Source organism: Neofelis nebulosa, chromosome 11 (genome assembly GCF_028018385.1).
Source record: "Neofelis nebulosa isolate mNeoNeb1 chromosome 11, mNeoNeb1.pri, whole genome shotgun sequence".
Classification (NCBI taxonomy): domain Eukaryota; kingdom Metazoa; phylum Chordata; class Mammalia; order Carnivora; family Felidae; genus Neofelis; species Neofelis nebulosa.
This window is the reverse complement of record NC_080792.1, coordinates 56,426,120-56,447,889: the sequence shown is the minus strand read 5'-3', so window position 1 is coordinate 56,447,889 and position 21,770 is coordinate 56,426,120. Positions and strand designations below refer to the sequence as shown.

General features: G+C 48.9%; 1 protein-coding gene across 1 annotated transcript in view; it reads left to right on the top strand.

The window, feature by feature from the left end:
- L3MBTL4 (L3MBTL histone methyl-lysine binding protein 4) overlaps positions 1-20,452 on the top strand; it is a 450,611-nt gene extending 430,159 nt beyond the window's left edge. The window contains exons 17-19 of the mRNA XM_058692660.1: positions 6,527-6,696; positions 16,331-16,393; positions 18,835-20,452. Of these exons, the coding sequence (XP_058548643.1) occupies positions 6,527-6,696; positions 16,331-16,393; positions 18,835-19,002 (401 nt within the window). The 3' untranslated portion in view covers positions 19,003-20,452. The remainder of the gene's footprint in view (positions 1-6,526; positions 6,697-16,330; positions 16,394-18,834) is intronic.
- The last annotated feature ends 1,318 nt before the right edge of the window (positions 20,453-21,770 follow it).

Sequence of the window (21,770 nt, the reverse complement as noted above, 5' to 3'; positions counted from 1 at the left end):
TGAGGAAAGTCAGTCCGGGACTGTCACAGATTATGCAGTAGGCCAGAGAAAACGTAATCAGATATGGGGACCCTTGGCAAATTTTTTTTTTTTTTTTTTTTTGCTTCCTCCTTTTTGGAACAGAGAACACAATAGAATTGCTACCCCTTTCATTGAAGAGAAGGCTGCTTGTGAAATGGGTCTCTGTTTTTAGTGGGATTAAAAATAACCTGAGACCCAGCCATGCAGCCTCTGGTTACCATTTATGACTCACTTGCTACAGTTTTGTTGTGTGCGCTTTTGTGAAGAAACAGCCATATTTTTAAAGAACATTTCCATAAAGGATTTTTCTCCCTTTGTGGGGTAGAGCAGAAGTTGGAAGAACCAGAGGGGCAGAGAAGAAATCAGGGACCTACTTTCACGTTATTTTTCAGATGAATTAAAAACCTTTTGTCTCTAAATCCTCCAGACTTTGTTTAAGTCCGTGGAATGGGGAGGCAGACCGTGCTTGTACACCACAGTCATGCATCTGTTTGATCATTTCACCCGAGAGGCAGCCCCTGAGTCACACGGCATCCACAACCGGCCGGAGCTGGCTGTCCCCGTGGACTGGGAGAAGAGGGCCTGTGCCCAGCGAGGGTTTTCCCATTCAAGAGCAGAGAGACTCTGGTCTCCTCGGGGAGTCCATTGGAGTCGAACCATTTACTGCCTCTGCAAGAAAAGTAATGACTTAACGTTTTTGGAGATGGGATTATTTTCTCCTCTCTGAGTGGATGCCGATCCATGGCCAAGTCCCCTGGTACGCTACTTAGGGCGTCCCGTATCCTGGCGCTGGACACACACGGCTGAACCCCCTGGCCGTGGGAACGGGCGATGCTCCAAACCTTGAAGCGACTTGACTGGAATCCTTAAGCCCATCATTACAAATTTTTTAAGTTCAAAACACCCAAAAGAAACACCGAGAGAAAAACAGAGGCAAAAAAACCTCTTCCAAACTATTCTACAAATGGCAAACCACGGAGGTGACAGATATCACGTGCTCTGTTTTCTGGAAAAGGAAAGACATTTTAATGTATTCATTTTTTTTTTCAACGTTTTTTATTTATTTTTGGGACAGAGAGAGACAGAGCATGAACGGGGGAGGGGCAGAGAGAGAGGGAGACACAGAATCGGAAACAGGCTCCGAGCCATCAGCCCAGAGCCTGACGCGGGGCTCGAACTCACGGACCGCGAGATCGTGACCTGGCTGAAGTCGGACGCTTAACCGACTGCGCCACCCAGGCGCCCCAGAAAGACATTTTAAATGTAGGGATATCTTTCCCTATTGTCACTCACTCATTGGTGTTAAAGGCAAAGCCAGGATTACGCATGCATTTCCTTTTCTGATGCAAAAGGCATTCTGATTAATTAAAATCTTAAAACCTGTAAGTAGGGGGGCTGCTTTCACAGGCTGAGTTTTCTTGGCTGACCTTTAGGGGAGCTGGCTGGGAATCACTGCTGCAGGGAGGCCGTGTAACTGGGAAGCAGCCCATATCCCTCCGCTGTGTTAGGTGGACAGTGGGTTGGATGTCGGGCCTGAGGGATGAAGTCCGTAAGTTACCCGGTTAGAAAGACCCTTTGTGTCCCCTGTTCATGGCGGGCACCCTCTTCGAATCTAGATGGCTCTGCTTACTCCAAGAGCCCCAAGACCGAATGACCTGATCCTTTTCATTTGATAATGGTTTCTGAAGACAGCATATACTTTCATCATAGGCTTACGCTTTTTAATTTATTAGCAACCATTCAGGGAGTATCTATCTAATATGACATGAGCTGTGCTGGGCTTGGTAAAAAGTTAAAATCAGCATGTTCACATTTGATAAAAATGTATGCAGATTTTTAAGTGGATATTTTCAAAAGTCTAATTTTATGCGCGGAATTTAAAATAATGCAAATCACCCCACATTTTAAAAGTCTGTCAAGAGCCACATAATTTCAAAGCTGGCAGGCTGCACGCATTTTAACCATGTTACCCTGTTGCTGCACATTGGCACCAGCCTGCCTGGGCAACAGATGCCCTACCCAGCATCACCGGTGGCCAGGGATCCCACACTCATCGCCTTCCAGGGGGATTCTGCACGTGATCTTGGTGACCACTACTCTGTCCTTTCAGGACCACTTGGGTGTGAAATCAGAACATGGCCTGGAGATCCTGGGTTTCAGCTGAATTTCAGCTTTCATAGGTTTTAGGCATATCCAGCCATGCGGGCTTTGGAAATTTTATATGTCTGAACATTCACTATTGTTAGAACTTAAAAAATCTTTATATCTTATGTTTAAAAACAAAATTCGGTCAGTTAAGCATCCAATTCTTGATTTTGGCTCAAGTCATGATCTCACACTTTGTGAAATCGAGCCCCGAGTTGGGCTCCATTCTGACAGCACAGAGCCTGCTTGGGATTCTCTCTCCCTCTCTTCTCTCTCTGCCCCTCCCCCACTTGTGCACACACATGCACACACACGCACACACTCCCTCCCTCTCTCTGTCTCTCTCTCTCAAATTAAACATTTAAATTTTGTTTTTAATTAAAAACTTTAAAAATAAAAATGGGCACCTGGGTGGCTCAGTCAGTTGCATCCAACTTCAGGTCAGGTCATGATTTCCCAGTTCGTGAGTTTGAGCCCTGTGTCAGGCTCTGTGATGACAGTTCAGAGCCTGAAGCCTGTTTCAGATTCTGTGTCTCCCTCTCTTTCTACCTGTCCCCTGCTCTCTCTCACTCTCTCTCTCTCAAAAATAAAATAAACATTAAAATTTTTTAAATAAATAAATAAACAACAGAAAATCCAAAATTCAACTTTAAGTTTTAAAGATCTTATTGGCTTTATTCAGCAATTTGTGAACTGGGCAGCTTCCCATCCAGCAGATAGAAAGGAGCTCCAAAGAGCTGTACAAAGTGGGAAATTTTTATAGGCAGAAGGGGGCAGGGACAAGCAAAGGCAGACTGTTTCAGGTAAAGTCACCTTTGTTTGGGGGATGGCAGGGATGTGTCAGGCAGATTACCTCACCAGGAGATTCCAGACTGACTGGTTGAGATTATATTCCTGGGAGAGGTGGAAACTAGGAAACTAGGAAATTAGGTTCGGTATGAACTCTTGGTTTGCTGATGTGGGCCTGACCGCAAGCAACTCCATTTGAGCTTGTCTCTTTTATCACACTTGTAACAGTAATGTAATATCTGACATGATTTGAATATTCATTATACTCCAGAAGCTGTTCTAATTCCAACAACTCAGTGGGATGTCAGTGTTATCATTACCCCAATTAAAAAACCTTGCTACATAGGAGCTGAGTATCTCATCCAAGGTCGCTCAGCAACTGTGTGGGGACCAGGTTTCACCACTAAGCAAGCTGATGTGGACCCTTCCCTTCCCCCACCCCCCACCGTGCCGCAGTCCTCTGAGGCAAGCCCATCCTAGCATTCTCTCAGCTAGACATGAAGATCTCACCCCAAAATCATCAGCTTTGAAGAAATTGGACCTGGAAAATGGTAAAAGAAGGCAAAACAACCACCATAAAACACTCTCCAAAATGTATCCTCTGTCTTCTGTTACTACTGGAAAATTAGTCTTGGATTGTGTTAACTTGAGATAATGCATCATCCCTTCATAGAGCTTCAATCCTGACCTCAAGGAGCTTACAGTCAAGTTTAAAGTAGCCCTCAACCACTTAACAACTAGTTACAGCATGCTGGGGACCACACTATGGCCTTATGCACATTTCCCTTTCCCCTCCTGCCAGCTCTGGGTGGTACGCGTTCCCAATTCCAGTTGTATCTTGGAGTTGGCAGACTGGTTCTTCCAAACTCCCTGCTCACAGACTCCCTCCCTAACCTAACTCTTGTCTTTTTGAGCAGGAAGGCTCAACTGTCAGTCTTCCCATTTCATTTTGTAAAGTTGATAAGAGTAGAATATTATTTGTGCTTAGCATGTAACTGGTTCTGGCAAGCATTCCCCAAAACGTGAGGTTGTAGGTACACAGACAGGAGCCCCTTATACCCATGGAAACTCCAAGCCGGTTGGGGGAGTGGGCACCCCAGCAAGATGGTTGCAGACCTGTCCCCACTGCCATGGCACGACTCACTTTGTGCCACACAACCTATTCTCCACTGAGTTCTGTTCATCCTTCGAGAAATTTGGCTTTCACCTCCCTTCAATCAAATAGTTTGATCTAATACGGACACAGTTAACTGAATTCAAAAGCCATAGACAGCATAAAGCCTCCTGAGTTCAAGTGCGTAAGATACAGCTGGAGCTCTCTCCCTTTCATTGTAACCTGTGGACCATCTTATTTCTTGAACTGACCGATGGCTCCTGTCTCCCAGGGCCCAGAGCCATGAGAGGCAGCATACCAAGGAGCCCCAGGGCTGGTCAGTGCTGGCAACCACACATTAGATGTATTTCCAAGGGGACCCCTTGGCTCCCAAGGCAATTTGCTTCCAAAATTACAGTGTGGAAAATTTTCTTGCTTGGGAGCACAGTGGTTCTTTTACATTTTTAATGCCTTCAGCTTTTATTTGTGAATCACAGGAATCTAATCACCATCACTCAACATCTTTGCACCTCCGAAATATAAGGCTCGTTAATTGTGTCTTCTCAGAGTCCTATACATTTTGGAAACTATACATGATTGATTTACCCAGGGCATGGGTTTTGAGATACAGATGTGATTTTTTATTTTTTTTTAAGTCCACGCTATTTCAGCGAAAACAACCAATTGATTGATGCAGTGATTCTTTTCCAGAATAAAGCCCAGCTTTGGCTCAGGTCTTAATCCCTCTAAACACATAGCTTTAACTCTTTGGTTCCCAGGAAAGCCCTCAGTGACTGTGTGGCTTTGACTGCAGACTTGTTCTGGGATGTTTCTGCCATGGGTTTTCAGGGCTGGTTTGGTCCATGCTCCTTGTCCAACCTGACACCTTCATTAAAGAACATTCACGTTTGTAAACATACTGGCTTTTCAAAGAAGGTGTGAAGTTTCCCTTCAGAGCCGGCAGCCGTACTTACTGTTGGCTGAACTACATGGAGGGAGATAACCTATTTACATACTAAAAAGGTCAGTGTTGGACAATCAGCATTTAGAGATGAACTTGCTGCCTCTTGCAACTGGAGCATAAGAATTTGGGAGAAGGCCGCAGTTTCGCCGCCTCTTTATCTGTGTAGACAGCAAGCGTTGGTAACTGTGTAGGATGTCTGTGCCAAGCAGTCAGGGTAGTGACAGATGGGCTCCTTCTAGCCTGGAACCTCTTGACTACTAACGGGTATGACTGTGTGACCATGCATGGTACAGGTCAGCCTCACCTACTAAAAACTGTAATTCATTTGAGGTAGAAGTATTTGCATAATAGCTTTTCAGACTCTGTTAGTAAAAGACAAACCATCATAATAGACTTTACATCGCGTGGCTCCTGCTTACTTAACTTGTCATTTGCATCGGGAAAGGTAGACTTTTAGAAGGCTTACAGCATTTTGTGTGTGTGGTCTTCCTTTTCAAAGTATCTTAAAAATATCAACATCAACGGGTTTATTTTGCCAATGTGTGTTGAAAGTGCCTTTTCAAACGACATCGTAAAGGCACGCGTGTTCTCCGAAATCTCTGGGATGATTTTGCTCCGCATCCATTTATAAATTCAAAGCAAATAATTAGAGGATTGAGATCTCTGCCTCTATCCACATGTTGGGATATAACATAAGAGTAAAGTCACTCCTGAAGGTGGAACACCAGTTCCTTAAGCCTGGGGAGAAGTAAGAGGCAGAAGTGAGGTCTTACCCGTTACTGATAGTCTTGAGCAAGCAAGCAGCACCACCCTTCGTGTCCCGGAACACGGCTCATTCAGAGCTTTTTCTCTGAAGAGAGAGCGCCCATTTAAGAGCGCCTGGGTCAGGGTATGCACATCGCAGTGCGGCCGCTTTCCGCAAGTCCCGAGAGATCGTCGTGTCCTGCGGGGAGCTGTCTCGGCAGCTGCCACCCAGATTCTCACGGGGACCCTGAGCTGCATTCCATGTTCAGTGTCCCCCAGGGGACTTATGAAGCCAGATGTGGACCTGGGCTTGTTGTGTCTTTGGAGCCATGGGAGGCGGCCGCCAGGAAGAAGTTGCTGTTTGTGTGCACACACATCCCAGAGGGGTCGGTGTGCAGATGCAGTTAATAGCCACACTCCTTGAGGCTTTGTGCTTCCTCTGACTCCTGATATAGGGAGAGAGAGGCCAGTGGCAGTGACAGGCTAACTCTTGGTTGGCATCAAGCAGTGTCTCGTAGATATTATTTGACCTTGCTTAGCAAATAGCCAGAGTCACCTGGGCCTTATATAAGGTCCATTTCTCACGACAGTTGTGTTGAAACTGGCATGGGCCGAGCTTGGGGACTCCTCCCGGCGATGATGCCAAGCGACAGGAATGCCAGGGTCCCCACTGAGCCTGCGCTTGTCCTATCCTGGCTCTGGGCCCCCCAGGCGGAGGGGCTGACCCAGGCGGCGCTCTGTGTGCGGCTCACTCCCCACCTCTCTTTCAGAATATTCCGCTGAGCAGACACAGCAGGCGCTGCACCAGTCCGTCTTCATGTCCTCCATGTCGGCCCACCCCTTCCGGGACCTTCCACTCGGCAGGGAGCAGCACTGCAAGTTGCTTCCAGGCGTGGCCAACATCCAGGCAGGCGAGGTGGCCCGGTGGACAGTGGACGAGGTGAGCGGGGCTGCTCTGGGGCCTGGAGGGAGCGTGCCAGGCCGCTGAGGGTTTCTCCTAGGCGCTGAATCCGCTGCAGCAAATCTAAGATCCACACTTAAGGGAGAAGGCGGGCATGATTTGGAGAGAGTGAGGAAAGCCCAGTTGGTTTGAGCCTCTCCCCCGAGGTATCCCAGAACCACCTCTGTTCTCCACCACCATCGGCCCAAGCCTCCAGTCCCACATCACAGATTTACTTTACGGAAGCACACATGTATAAGCATCTTAGGCTTGCACCCTGGCATCCTGTCTGGGGAGCCCCCGCCCCCGGGATGTTCTGTTCTGTGCTGAGGGGCACCTGGAGGGCCCCAGAGGATTCACTTGTTCTCATTACTGAGCAGTTGTGTGCTGCCCATTTGTCTACTTGAAGCCACAGATGATCGGTTAGCCTTAGGTTGGTTTTTAAAGTGAATTAGATCACAACATTGCATAAGATGCGGTACACATGGGAAAATTGATCCAACTTTAATATAAATGTTCCTTACAATGTTGCTTTTTAATAAGGATCAGGTAAGTCTCATTGCTTGCTGTGATGCTGCAGAAATGCTTCATACGTAAAGCAGTTTTCTTTTAAGGAATACACTCTCTGACATTTCTCTTAATAAAGGTATTATTTCCACTAGTCAGGCCTTAATTAATTTTTTTTAAATGAAGGAAAACCGTGGGTCGCTCTGAGGACAAGATAACGGTAGAGCTGGAGTGAAGTTAGTCACAGAATGTTCACTGAGCACTTTCTGCAATCAGCTCGACTTAACCTTGGCTTCGGCCTTCCTTCGCAGCCTCGGACGAGGCGCAGGTGGCAAAGGCCGTGCGGAGGCTGAGGTTTGGGGCAACGCTGCTCCCTCCGCCTCCTCCCAGGCACCTCACAAAACCCACCTGGAGCAGCGGGGGCTTTCCCCAGCACACCCCGCCGTCCCACTTCTCCTTCCGATCCCTCCAGTGCCCCCGTGGCACTGGTAACGGAGAGTTGACCGAATATGCCAGCCAGTGGCGACTAAACGTGATCCCGTTCCTTAAAGAGTATGCGGGGTCGGCCCCCCTGCCCCTTGCTGATGAACTTTTACTGGTTTACAAAGCGTGCAGCAGCTTCACGACCAAGCCAACTAAGTCAAAACCTATCGTGTCTGTGATCCAGTCGTGTGCGGCTTTGGCCTTGTAACAGCCCTGCACGTGATGGGGAGCTCCCCTGACAGCTCGGTGGCAATCCCTGTTTCCTGACTTTCAAGCCATTCACTAGGTTGTACCATGTTTTAAATTAGAGTGACAGTGGCTTCTCTTCCCTCGCCTCATCGCCGTTGTGCCGAGGCCGATGTCCCGGGGAGGGCAGCCACCCGCATCCAGCCCCCGGCCCCACGTTCACAGAGCAGCCGAGACCCGCCCGTGGGTGAACACGGAAGAGACACCTTGGGTGTGAGCTCTGGGTGTGTCTGTGCCTACCTTGACATGATCCCGGCTCCCCAAACGGAGTCCTCAGCTGCGCGGGCCTTAGAACCTGCGTGGGCCGTCCTCCCTGCCCACGCGCCCCTCGTGCTTCTCCCACGCTGGGCTGCAGCCCCCACGTGGTGTCCTCACACTGGCACACTTTATACCCCTGCCCCAGGTAGCCCCTCCTACTCTGCCTGCCAGCGGCACAGTGCTCACCTCCTGCAGGAGCCTCTCCGCACCCCCCTTTTCCTCAGAGAATCTTCTGTCACTGACCTATGCTCACTTGTCCGACCCTTGACCAGATGAGTAGAGACCTTATTCCACTCACTTGATATGTATCTTGAGAACGTCTCACTATACCTGGCAGTTAGTAGATAAGCCAGTAATGTTTGTTGAATGAATGTTGAATGACAAAGGCACCATAGGCTGGATTTTGAAACAGAAGTGGAACATATCCAAGGGGAGAAAAGAAGGGAGACCATTCCAGTCGCAAGGAAAGACGGAAGGTTGCATGGAAGTATGACGCGTGCACAGATAGCATATGTACAGCGAGCGCATCCTTTACTAACATTGATGATGCTATTAACACTCTGAAGGTACTGATAGTGAGACAAGGACTCTTATTTTGCCCATTTTACAGACAGGGAAATTGAGGCACCTAGAGACTAAGTCACTTCTCAGGGCCCCACAGGCAGAGCCAGGTCCTAAGCTGACGTCTTACCCACCAAGCACCCTGCGGACCTGGGGCACAGACAGAAGAGCCCTGGGATGGGGAAGGTGCACCCGGTGTGAGGCCGGGCACTGGCAGTACGAGCCGCCTGAGGGTCTCATGCAGAAAATCACCTGTGAAGATGGTGCTTCGGGGGCATGAGAATCACACTCACCTGCGGAAGGAGGAAGCGTGCGAAGGGGCGGAGGAGAGGGACCAACCAGCGGGCACCGCCACGCTCCTGGTGTAGAATCATCTGGGCCTGCGCCGGGAGCTGCCATGGGCAAAACCACCCAGAGTCGGCAGACGTTTTAAAGTCGAAAGCCGTAACACAACCCGGTGAAATAGATCAGCTATTGAAGGTGAAGAAGTGAAATGAGCCAAATGTGATTCCATTTGTAGACGCAGCACCACACGGTTTAGGACTTGGGATGGCGGGATGTGAGCTACACGGTCCGTAGAGTTCACCTGAATGAAGGGGAAAGCAGTGGTGCCATCAAACGAAATGAAACTTTGGGAGAGAGACCCCGTCTTTTTTGAGTGAGAGGTCCCTGCAGATTCCATTACAGCAGTGGATGTGCGACAACCATTCCCGGGGGCAGAAATACCGGATGAGGTGTCAGTAATGGATGGGGGGGTGGGGCCCGCTGAGGAAGCCCTCACGGAGGGCGTGATCATCCAAGGAGAGCCGTCAAGGATGGAGGTCAGTGGGGACGACGGTGGTGGAGCAAGTCCACGGAAGAGAAGTGTCAGGGGCGGCAGGTGGTGAGTGTTCCATTCAGCAGGGCACAGACAGCAGATGTAGCTCGGGGCTCCTGGCTGGGGCTGTGGAATTGGGCTTTGGGGAATCTGGAAAAAATGTGTACAATATGTGTATTTCTTGTCCTTAAGAGGAGCGCCAGAGCTTTTATTAACGTCTCAAGGGGACCATCACCCAAAGAGAACAGAACCTCCGTTCTAGGAAAATTAAGCAGTGACTGGGAAGTTTATGGGACCTCAGATCTGACGAGTCCCAAGTCTGGCACTGAAGGAAAGCGAGGGGGTGGAGTGATGAGAGGCAGTAGTGGTCACAGGGCAAGTCTCAGCAGGATAGGGGAGCCTCAAAAGGGAGGGTCTTGCTGTGGGGGAGACCGAGGGTGCCATCAATGATTATTAGGAGGGCAAGGGCACAGTTCCCGAGTTCTCGTAATGGATATACATGGAGCCCCAGCCTTCTGTTGCTGAAAGAGGCCTTAGAACTTTCTACGTTAAAAGTAAAACCATCCGTAAGGCTGTGTTCATAAAGTGCTTCTGTCGTGATGCTTCTGTACCCATGACTTCCCTCGGGGATGCATTCCAGAGAAACCACTTGGCTTATCTCCTAATGTATAATATATCATAATCTTGAAATCTCCCTAACCAAATGCTCGTGAGGACAAGGACCACATCCTAAATTTCTTTCTGTATTCTCACGCTCTTGTAGCACGTTTCCCAGAACAAAATAGGGTCTCAAGAAGAATCTTGGGTGGATTGACAGTGGGCTTTGTGACGGTTCTGTTTGTATCTTTGAAAATAAGGCAACTCTCCGATGGGGTTCGCTTCGGGGGCATTCCAGTGAGTTCCAACAATAGAGGTTGTGACTATTTTAGACACCACATTAGAAATGGGATAGGGCAGTGAAGATTTGAAAAGTCAGTACAGGGCAAGAGGAGACAAAGGGGGGTGCTATCCTTTTGTGTTTTGTTCTCGTTAGGCAAAGTATTGGAGAGGAACCACGGGAGCCTGAGTCAGGATACATTGAAAACAGACTTGTGTCCTTGTGTTAAGGACCATTCAGGGAGACTCAAGGCAGGAGTCTGCCTGTGGCAGAAGATGAAGAGCAAGAACGTTCCCTTTCGTCTGCTGTCCTGGCCTGAGAAGGAGGTCTTCCTTCCCTTCCCTTCCTTCCCCTCGCTGCATCATGTTACTTGTGAAGAGAAGCCAGCACAGGGCCTTGGTGACGTGGCCCAGAGCAAGGGAGCTGACTTTTAACTCCTTTGTCACTGTGGCTGTTTCTTCCAGAGCCGTGTTTACAGAAACACGGGTAGGCTATGAAGTCAATGTGGTGCTTCTAGAATGAAAGACCATATATTGTAGCAAGGGTTATTATTTTGTGAAACCTTTGTTAGAAACATCTGGGTCTATGCAAACACTCGAGTTATGGTCAGTGTGATGTGTATTTCTGACTGTGGGCCATGGCAATATTCTGTAAAAGAGTAAAAGCGCTTAAGAGTAGGAACCAAAATATCTTTATGTCTCTTTGTGTCATTGTAGTAAAGTATCTTGTGCAGAGTAGGTGTCTGAGTGAACAAATGGGGAGGTGTGTTTTGTGAAGAACCCTCCTACCAGGTGTGCGTGGGCACGGGAGGGCAGGAGGTGAGGTCGTGTGCACCTTAGAGCCACAGGTGCAGTTCATGTATGCTTGGTGCACACATGGGCACTTTTATTCCTTATGTGCAAAAATGCTTTTTAAAGCAGCTCATATAAATCGCCATAGCCTCAACCAAGTGCTCCCTAAATGTCCATTAAGTTTAAAAGATGGCGGTCGCTTTAAAAGCAATCTTTAAACAGGAGGGAGTGTTTTGAAAAATTCAGGATACTGCTAACTAAGCATAGCAGCCTTATACAATCGGGCCCTTAAAAAAGGGCAAATAACGGATTCCACTGTTAAAAAATGAGACCCGGGCTGGAAGCATGGTCCCCAGTGGACTTGGAGCCAGTGCAGTCAGGCACACAGCTACAGGCTCAGCAAGATAGAGAACACCACCGTTTGGAAAGATTTAAGGGAGCAGCAGCCCCACTGAAGGAAACAGGCCTGCTGAGCTCCAAGAGGATGCCAGGAAAAGTAGGTCGCCGGGGGAAGTAAGTTGGGGAAAGTAATGGGCTCATCTGAGAGCTGGCACAGGGTCATCTTTCTTAGTCTTTCCCAACTGCTGTGTCATCCGCAGAACTCACCTACTCCCTGTCCTTCCAAAACAAAGCCATGGCTTTCGCTGAGGGACGCCTCGCTCCTGAGAACAAGGAATGAGGTTCCTTGAGGAATGAGAAGGAGGTCCCTTGGGGAACCAAGCGCCAGTCAGCCTCCACACCAGGTGGGCTTCTTGGGGCCAAGGCGGAGGGCGACCGCCCCCAGGCTCCAACAGGAGCGCATTCACCTTAGAAAAGCAGCCGCGTCCACACAGCCATCTTGGGTGCAGGCAAACAGACGGTAGTTTCCTATTTCATGGAGTTCACACTCATCTGAATAGTTCATGTTTGCCCAATAGGTAAACACATTTTTAAGGGGAGCACGTGAGGGAAACTTTCTGAGAGTACTCTATGGTTTGTTAGATAGCTCACCACTTTACATTTAAAGTTTGTAGCAAAATGGGCTTTCTATTAAAGCTCAAAATATAATTTATTCTTAGAGTGAATAAATACTGACTAACAGTACTGAGTAATGACACTGAATAATGATCAAGGCCTTTGGATATTTTTAAATTCTGCCCAGAGAAGTCGGCCTCAGTAGATTTCATGGAACTGGTTTTTGACTTTGGAGAAGGACAGATTGAATAGAATCACAGTCTCTTTCCAAAGAGGCAGAGGATTCCAGACACGTGTGAGGGAGTGGGGCCGTGGCCACCCTGCCGCCTGAGGCCCTAGGGAGGTAGTACAGGGAGGGGTCGCGACGGGGCCCAGCTGAGGGCCACTCGGCTTCCCCTTTGCTCCTCTTTGCCCTGACAAGTTATTTATTCCTGTTAAAAAAAATCCAGTCTAGGGGCGCCTGGGTGGCTCAGTCAGTTAAGCGTCCGTCTTCAGCTCAGGTCATGGTCTCGCGGTCTGTGAGTTTGAGCCCCACGTCGGACTCTGTGCTGACAGCTCAGAGCCTGGAGCCTGCTTTGGATTCTATATCTCCCTCTCTCTCTACCCCTCCCCTGCTCACACTCTGTCTCTCTCAAAAATAAATAAACATTAAAAAAAAAAAAGTTAAAAAAAAATCCAGTCCACCTTTGACACGGACAGTGGTTGCTTGGCTAACAATGCTGAGGAGGGGGGAATGTGCTTCTTTTCCCATTTTCCCAGCAAAGGACATTTTAACGGATGCAAACCATCAAAGCAACACACACTTCTGCCATGAACAGAAGTTTGTGGAACGTGTGTTTTAAAAAGATCCTCTCTCAAAGCACTTCACTGTGGAGAGCCCAGGCTCCCTACTGCTGGCAGGGCTTTCCCACAGGAGCTGGTGACTGAGATACAACAAAATGTGTATCTGTCGCTAATTCCTACTCCTGCTTCTTTATGTTTAATTTTCCTGCCTTGACGTTCTGCCCCTTTCCCTGTGGAAGAACCATCTCAGGAAAACCTTCCTTTTAGAGCCATGGCTTTGTTTTTTTTTTTAAGTTTATTTATTTATTTATTTTGCATTGCGGGGTAGAGAGAGAGAGAGCACGGGAGGGGCAGAGAGAGGGAGAGAGAGAGAATCCCAAGCAGGCTTTGCACTGTCGGTGCAGAGCCCGACACGGGGCTTGAATTCACAAACCGTGAGATCATGACCCGAGCCAAAACTAAGAGTCAGAGGCTTAACTGACTGAGCCACCCAGGCGCCCCTAGAGCTGTGGCTTTTAACAGGTAGATGTGGGCCACGTCTGGACGCATTTCTGGTTGTCACAGCGCGGGGGTGGGGGTGCAACTGGCACCCGGCAGGTGGAGGCCAGGCTTGCTGCTAAACACCCTGCAACACACAGGATGGCCCCACAGCAAAGAATGATCGGTCCCCACCGGTCAGTAGCGCTGGCCTGGAGAAACCCGCTCTTCAGCACTTTGCCTGGACCCGGCTCCGACTCCTTTTGACCCAGCCTGCAGGCAGATCTCTGGATTCTCCCTCTGCGGCGCCACCTGCCTGAACTCTGTGCTCTGCCCCGTGTGGAGCCCCCAGGCCCTCAGTGCCTCCCAGCTGATGTCCTGCCCAGTCCATCCAACACTGCCAGATCCTCTCTCAAGCCTTCTCTTGTGCCGGGGTCCTCAGCCCCACCCGCAGATGAGAGTCAACCGGGGAATCTGAAAATGTGTGCCCCACGCTTGGGTCCCACCCAGCTGGACTAATTCGGAGTCTGTGTGGCCTGAGGCTGGCCATCATTCGTGTTTGAAGCTCTCCGGATGATCCCGAGGTGTGGCCACGATGGAGAACCACCACTCCAGGGCTCCCTGCAGCTGGCAGGTAGAAATGCAAACCCACACCAGAAGCCACACGCCCACCACCTCACCCCCACCCACCCCTGTCCCCATGTCTCCCCTTCTGCTCGGCATTTCTAGCCACACTGGACTCCTCACTGCTCAGAACATGTGCACCATACCTCTCGCTTTCGGCCTTGACCCTGAGGCTCTGTGCCGAGAAAGTGTTCTCTGCTTGTCCACCCCGAATCGACCTGGGGTAGAAACACTGCCACCCAACAGTGCCTGTCTCAGCTTCCACCTCCCTCATCACACCTCTTCTGAGTTTCCATCTGAGATGCCATCTGTCCCTGCCAGGAACCCATAGCCTTTCCACCTCGCCTCTGGAACTTAGCGCATTTGAGCATGTATCAGTGTGAGTAGTAAGCCGTCCTTACTTGCCACTTTCCATCTATCCTCCCACCTCTGATCGAACCATAAACTCATTGGATGTTCACGCTGGACCTGCTCACTGGTCCTGCCCTCCCAGCACCCAGCAGAGGCCTCACGTGTAGCTGAGGTCAGGGCGTACTTGGCCAGAGAGCAGCCCAGGGAATAAGGGGCCTACGCCCACCTCGCAGCGTCCCAGGCCCTACAAACTCTCTGAGCCCCTGCTCTCACCTGCCCCAGTGACTGTGTCTCTGCAGCTGGACCGGCAGCATTCCAGGGCTTTCCTCAGCTCCATGCTTTGTATCCACCTAAGAAGGGCAAATCATATTAACTCAACAGAGAAGCTCAGCTTCCTGGCTGAGTGGAGCACCGGGAGCTCCAGTGAAGCAGCTCAGAACCGGAATGCCTCCCGGGTGCTTCTAGGGCTTGAGGATGCCATTGTGTGGCAGCGTTCTGGCTGGTTTGGGAAGATCTTTTTTGTTGTTGTTTTAATTCTCATCATCCTGCACTTTAGAAGGATGACTGTAAATGACTCATGATAAAACATACTTGCAGCATCAGAGGTGAGTAAAGCAGACACCAACTGATTGATGCTGACTGGCCCGAAAAAGATGTTCTGAAATCTACGCATTAGATTAAATATAGCCGTGAGTCGAGGGTGCGCATACAGGTGTCAGGCCCTGGGTTCGCCCTGTGGGTGCTGGTTCCTGGCCGCCCTGTAAGCCGGAAATCGCCAACGCCACGATGTTCTCTTCTGCAAAGTATGGGGAGGGTCAGTGTCACTGTCATCTCCCTGCAGGGGGCTGGGGACTCCTAGGGCTCGTGGGTTATAGACTGTGTTGTTACAAGGCCCTGAGCTCCCGTCTTCTTGTGGGTCTTTTCCGTTAGACGGGGAGAGAAATGTCAAGTGCACACAATTCAGTCAGCACGAGACAGCCAAAAATTCAAAACAGAAAGCAAGGCCATTCCTCTTATACACATTACCTCCCAGGTTTCATTACTATTGCCTTCTGGCATGACTTTCACCCTGTGCTGCAACCATGCCAGACCTTGCCAGGGTGGCCAGAATCCTCTTGCCATTTTGGTCGTGGAGAGTCTACACTTTATTATGTTTGGTGGCTCAGCTCCCTAAAAGCGCCAACTGGGAAAACTCAGTAGCTTCCTGTGCTTATAGCCAAGTCATTGTAGGGTCTCTCTAATTAAAAGGAGCTGGGGGCATATGTAGCTGGGGAGGGAGGGGAAAAGAGTGGGAAATGAAGTTGAAGAGAGTGATTTGGTCTGGAGTCCAAAAACCTGATTTCCAAAACGTCCGGGGTACTTCCCGGCCATGTGTGACCTCCAGTAAGTCATTCAACTTCCTCGGGCTTCAGCCTCATTGTCCCTGATGAGGGAACTCACTCGGCATAGATCCCTTGAGTCCCTGTTGCTGGCTGGACACAGGTAAGACTCAGATAGATGGGGCCTCAGGGCTGCCCAAGGGCCAGATGGGCAGGTCCTCATCCTTGACAGTCACTGTAAAGACTGCTACACACAAGGCCACTCCCTCCTGCCTTCCCTGACAGGACAGGAGGATCAGAGGAGAGCAGGTTCCAGAATGCCAGCGCTGCACAAAAGGAGGCTGTCATTGTCATCGTAACTATAACCTGATGTAGGTCAGCCTGGAAATAAGAGGCTAGAAGAGATACTGGCGGGGGCTGGTCTAACTTCTGAGCTGGCAAATGCTAATGTGACTTGATAGTTACTATTTAAATCCTGAGCGTTTGAGGGATTTGAAGTCTATTTTACTCAAACATGGAATTACTACAACCCAAGAAATTATTTCAGGTGCATGTTTTAAGTCAGGCTTTTCATCTTGCACTGTAGGTGGCTGAGTTTGTACAGTCTCTTCTGGGCTGTGAAGAACACGCCAAGTGCTTCAAGAAAGAGGTAAGAAATGCAAAAATTGTATGTATTTCCATACTTCTGGACCCAGAAGTGCTTTGTTTTCATCTACGTATGTGTAAATAAGAACAGGCTGGGTAGGCAGGATAAAGGGGTCCGGGCAGGGAGGAGCCCAGTGGTGCCATCAGACCCAGGCCCTTTGACCTGCTTACATTCAGCTGGGCTTTGGCACAGAATGCTGTGGTGCTTGGCCCGTACAGTGTGCTCAAGAAGTAGACTGTTTGCTGGAAGAATAAATGAACATGTCAATTACTTAATCCTTACATGTGTTGTGAAGGCCCTACCATGATGACTTTAGGTCCCACTGAGGAGGAAGGATTCCCGCCATGAACCCCCTCCCAGGGAGGGGAGAGGATTTGTCTACTCCGAGGTGAGAGTGGGACCTTCCTGTACATCCCCGCTCTGCAACTGCTCCAAGAAGAATGCAGAGGCCACAAAATCCTTCCATGGGGCTTCTGCTTCCTACCCTCCTGTTGGTTGGGAATGTACCAAACTGCTTAATGTTTCTCCTGGAATTAGTAGCCATAGCTCTAGGGACCCCAGAAGAGACCAGCTACAGAATAATAGTGCAGATATGGTGGTTACTGTTTATCGTGGGCTTGCCCTATGCTGGACCCTGTGCTAAGCACTTTACAACCGCTGTTCTTGGGTCCTCACAAGAACCTATGAAGAAGCTGAGGCACAGCAAGAAAAGGGCAGTCAGATCCCGGCCTCTATCTGGGTGATTCCAGAGCCGCCATCATGGCTCCAGAAGTCTCCAAGAAAACTACACTTCTAGAGACTCCAGTGTGTAGCACATCCTCCCCCTCTGTAGAGGTCAGGGCATGAATGGATCAGGGAAAATACTCTCGGTCCTGGACCCCCCTGAGCCGGGCCTCCCCAGTAACTGTGCATCATGGAAGAGGGCAGTATGGTAGCAGTGTGGGTAGCTGCCAATGGAAACATGAGGTTCGACCAGCAGGTCTCGGGTGTGTTGGCCTGGCCTTGCACATAGGGGTCGATCCCTACATTAAGCAATGCCGAGGACCCACCTTGTCCACAGGTCAAGTTGCAGGTCAAGTTGCTCCCGCCTGGCTTTTATGACCAGCAGTCCCTCGATGGGCAGATCACTTAACCTGTCTCACCCCTCTTCTGTAAAACACAGACTTCCTCGAGGAGACCTTTAAAGATTAGGATTAGTGTGTTTCAGTGCCTAGCAAAGTGATCCAGGTATTCTGTTCTCTAAATGGATGATTCTTCAACAGACGTTATCATAAATGCACAGGAAGCCTTTTAACACTTCCTTAAAACTTTAAAACTTTAGCCTGTCACTTACATTTTAAACTTGGATTTCAAAACTGGGGTCCCTGGGGGAATCCCTACTTCCTCAGTGAGACATTGACACTGCGAGTTTGTACCGTTAATTAAAAAGGGTTAGAACCACAGTGCTAGGTTCAGGGAAGGGTGTTACCATAGAAAAACCTTTCATTCTGTCTTCTTGGGTCTAGAACCAGCAATCTTTCTGCGCCAGTTTCTGTAAACAGGTGATGTGGGTGCCGGACACGCCCACAGTCCCTTCCACTCAAACTCTGAGAGCAGATCCCAGTCTGCTGTGGGAAAAGCCTTCATGGGGGTCACTCACCATCCTATGAATCTTGGGAAAGCTATTACATGTCAGACCACGATGTCTTAAAAGTTAATAAATAAAACATTTATTTTGTATGTATTTCTGCTTATAGCATTTTTTATATAAAAAAAATTTAATGCAGGAAAGTTCAAAGGAGAAAGCAAAAATCAAACCACTATTCCCCCAGAAAAATCTAACTTTGCTTAACGTTTGGCATAAAGACTTCAGATATTTTCATTGTGTATATGTATACATGTGGTCGTGCATGTTTAATTTTATGGGTTAAAGCTAAGATCTTTCTATATCATCATGTCATGCTTTGTCACTTAACCACGGATGAAAACTTTGCTAAAATCATTAAGTGTTTCATTGAGACATGAATTTCGGTGACTGCCTGGTCCCCCAGCCGAGGCGGTACCAGAATTTATTTACTTCTGCCATTTTTGAAATACTGGGTTGTTTCCAATAAATACCACTAGAATGTACACATTGCAACTCGGTTCTCTTGGGAAAAATTCCTGGAGATTTACTTGGTGAATGAAAGCAGGCTATTTTTAAGGTTCTTGATATAAATTCAGGACAAGATTTTTGAAACATAAGAGTAGAAATTTAACCTGGCAACCGTGAGTGTATCTTGAATTCATATTCAACAGAGTTTCGAGCGACAGCACAGAGCGGGGCAGAGGTTGGGACCCCGTGGGAGAGGGTGCCGTCTTTCTCTGCCGTTGGAGAGCTCTGCAGGGAGGACAAAACCATTCGGTGTCACACAGCTCAGCACCCAAAAGTTTCCAGAGGGTAAACGGTGTTTCTTTACTTGCAGCAGATCGATGGCAAAGCCTTCCTGCTTCTGACACAGACGGACATCGTCAAGGTGATGAAGATCAAGCTGGGTCCAGCACTGAAAATTTATAATTCTATCCTCATGTTCAGGAATTCCCAGGACCTCACTGAAGAAGATTCTCTCTCAGGCCAAGAAGCCAGAGGATAAACACACCGCCTGAACCGGCCAGGGCACCAGGACCTGTTCTCCCAGCAATAAGATTGGCCTACGTTAATTTGATTTTAATATCCCCATGGTCATATCCATATTTAGTCTGGACCTTTTAAAGTGGTCGTGGTTGAGATGTTCAGAGGGTTTTGATGGCTGAGCCGATGCCAAGGACGCAGAGGCCCACGTGTGGTTTAGGAACATCTTTATCATCTGCGGGGTCCTTTCAGCTCCGATGCGGTGCAACGAACAGACCAAAGAAGCCCACACATACACATTTCAGCTTTCTCCTTCACCATTTCCCATTTTTCAAGCATGAAATTCTCAAGTGGTAAAATATGAAGAGAAACAGCATTCCCAATACACTGTTAATATTCTCACCAGAACATCTGAGCTTGGCCCAGATTTGCCATCTGGGTGCAGTGAGTCTAAGAGATAGAGGCCTGGTGCTTTAAAAAGACTTCATGTGGGATTTTTGTGTACTTTACTCAGGAAAGTGTGAATCTTTAAAAAAATAATAATAATAAGCACATGTTTTCACGATTCATTAATTCTCCTTTTTGTCCCATGAATCGTTTCTTGTTGGCACTCCCAGTGTCTCCCGCAACGAGCCCAGGAGCACCAGAACAGTCAGCCTGGGCATTTAGCGGAAGCTGATCGGACCATCCCAAGGACCCGCGCCTGCTAGCAGTGCGTGGCAGGCTCTCTTTGGGGGCACAGGGAGACCCACCCTGCCCCTGACACAGGCTCGTGGGCCAGCTACCCTCCCGCCCCAAACCCTCCTGGCTTCCGCTCTGAGGAGGCCTCAGGAGGGTTGGCCCCGCGCTCTCTCTGAGCAGGTGTGCAGCTGGGTTATATCTTTGTAGAGTCACAGCACTGAAAGGCAACATCTCTAAAGTAGGGAGCTTGGTAGCTGTGAGTCGTTTGAACAATTCTGATTTCTGGTCAGACCTGACTTGCTTTGTGTAAAGTGACTATATCTGAGACTCCAGCAACTTCGAAAGACAGTCACCAACTTTCCTACACCCACAGTCAGCTGCATATGCCCCCGTGGAACTGGAGGTCCATTGTTTCCTGGGGGGCGGGAGGAGGAGACAAGAAACAGACCACACCCATTTGCCTCTTTAAGAATCTCACGGTTGAAGAAAGTTGATTCAGCTTGGAGATTCTCAAACTTTAGCACACTGAAGAAAAAAAAAATCTTCTGTAAGAGGTGTGCACACGTGACATTTTTCAGACCTTTACCTAAATGGAATTTTAATATATTATTAGTTCATGTCAATTTTTGTTTTCTATGGAGTTTTGTTTGCTGTTTGTTTTCTGCTTTGTGTGTGTGTGTGTGTGTGTGTGTTTTTTAATTTTTAGACTGCCATGTACAATTCCTGCTTCTGCTGTGCTAAAATTTAATATATTTTAAATGAGAATAAACAGATAAAGAGTAAACCCCCCACATCACTGCCTTAATGAATATGTTGCTATCACCTGTTCCCATGCCACAACCTTTGCATTAGCCACCAAAGAAGTCAGCCTTTTTTGAGTACTTGGGATAGGTTTCCTTAGGGAAGCAAACTCAGCTGCTAATAAGAAGTTAAAGTGGAGTTTTTTAAATTAAAAAGAACCTCACAATTGCTCATTGTATAGGCTCCATGGAAGATACGAGATGCATGTTTCATGTATTTTTTTTAATGTTTGTTTATTTCTTTTGAGAGTGGGGGGGGGGGGGTCGGGGTAGAGTCAGAGAGAAAATCCCAAGCGGGCTCCACAATGTCGGCACAGAGCCCGAGGCGGGGCTCAATCTCACTGATGAGGAGATCATGACCTGAGCCAAAACGAGGAGTGGATGCCCAACCAACTGAGATACCCAGGTGCCCCTATGTGTTTCACATATTTAATACTTGTCATTTCAACAGAAGGATCTAACAGAACAGACAACACCAAGCCAAATGAGAGTTGAAAAGTTGTGTTCCTAAATGACAGTGTGATCAGGCAGAGCTCTATCCAGGTACGCAGGCACCTACCGGACACCCGACTTGTCACCCAATACCTTCACCCTGTCATACTCGAAAGGAACTCAGATGGCCTCACCCTAGTATCCTCACCCGAGTGAACAATAGCATATCAGCAGAGTAGCTGCCCAAGCCAGGAAACCCAAACGTCCAACTCTGTCCATTTCTGTGTTATAGATTCTCCTGCCAACACGAACTCGCTGAAGGTGGAGACCGACCGGGTGCGGGTCAGCTCCCGAGCTGGTCCATGCTGGTCCTACACGCTGCCGCTTTCACACCTCGCCCCACCTTCCTCGGGCACAGCACTTCCCTCCCACTGCGATCCCGGGCTGCACCTACCCTGAACTCCTTTCCTTCTCCAAACTCACCCTCCTACTGGGCCTCTCAGCTTTGCCTGTGCTGCTCCCTCTGCCTGAGGTGTTCTCTCCGCCTCTCTTCCGCCTGGGAAGACCCCACCGCAGCGCACCTCCCCATCATGTCGCTCCTCGCTGGCTGTCGTTACCATTTGCGTGTTTCTCCCCACTAATCTAGACGGTCTGTGAGGGCAGAGACTGCGGCAGCCTTGTTCGTCACTATTCCTAGCACTTGATGTGGTCCCTGGCACTTCACTGGCCCACAGTAAGTGATTTGTTGCACCAGTGAATGAGGAGAGTCCATCAAATTCGACTTCAAAATCCCACCTCCGCAACATCCCAAGTAGGTGTAATTTGTCTGTAAAAAGAAACTAACACCTGACACCTGACAGTAGCCATTAAGTAAGGG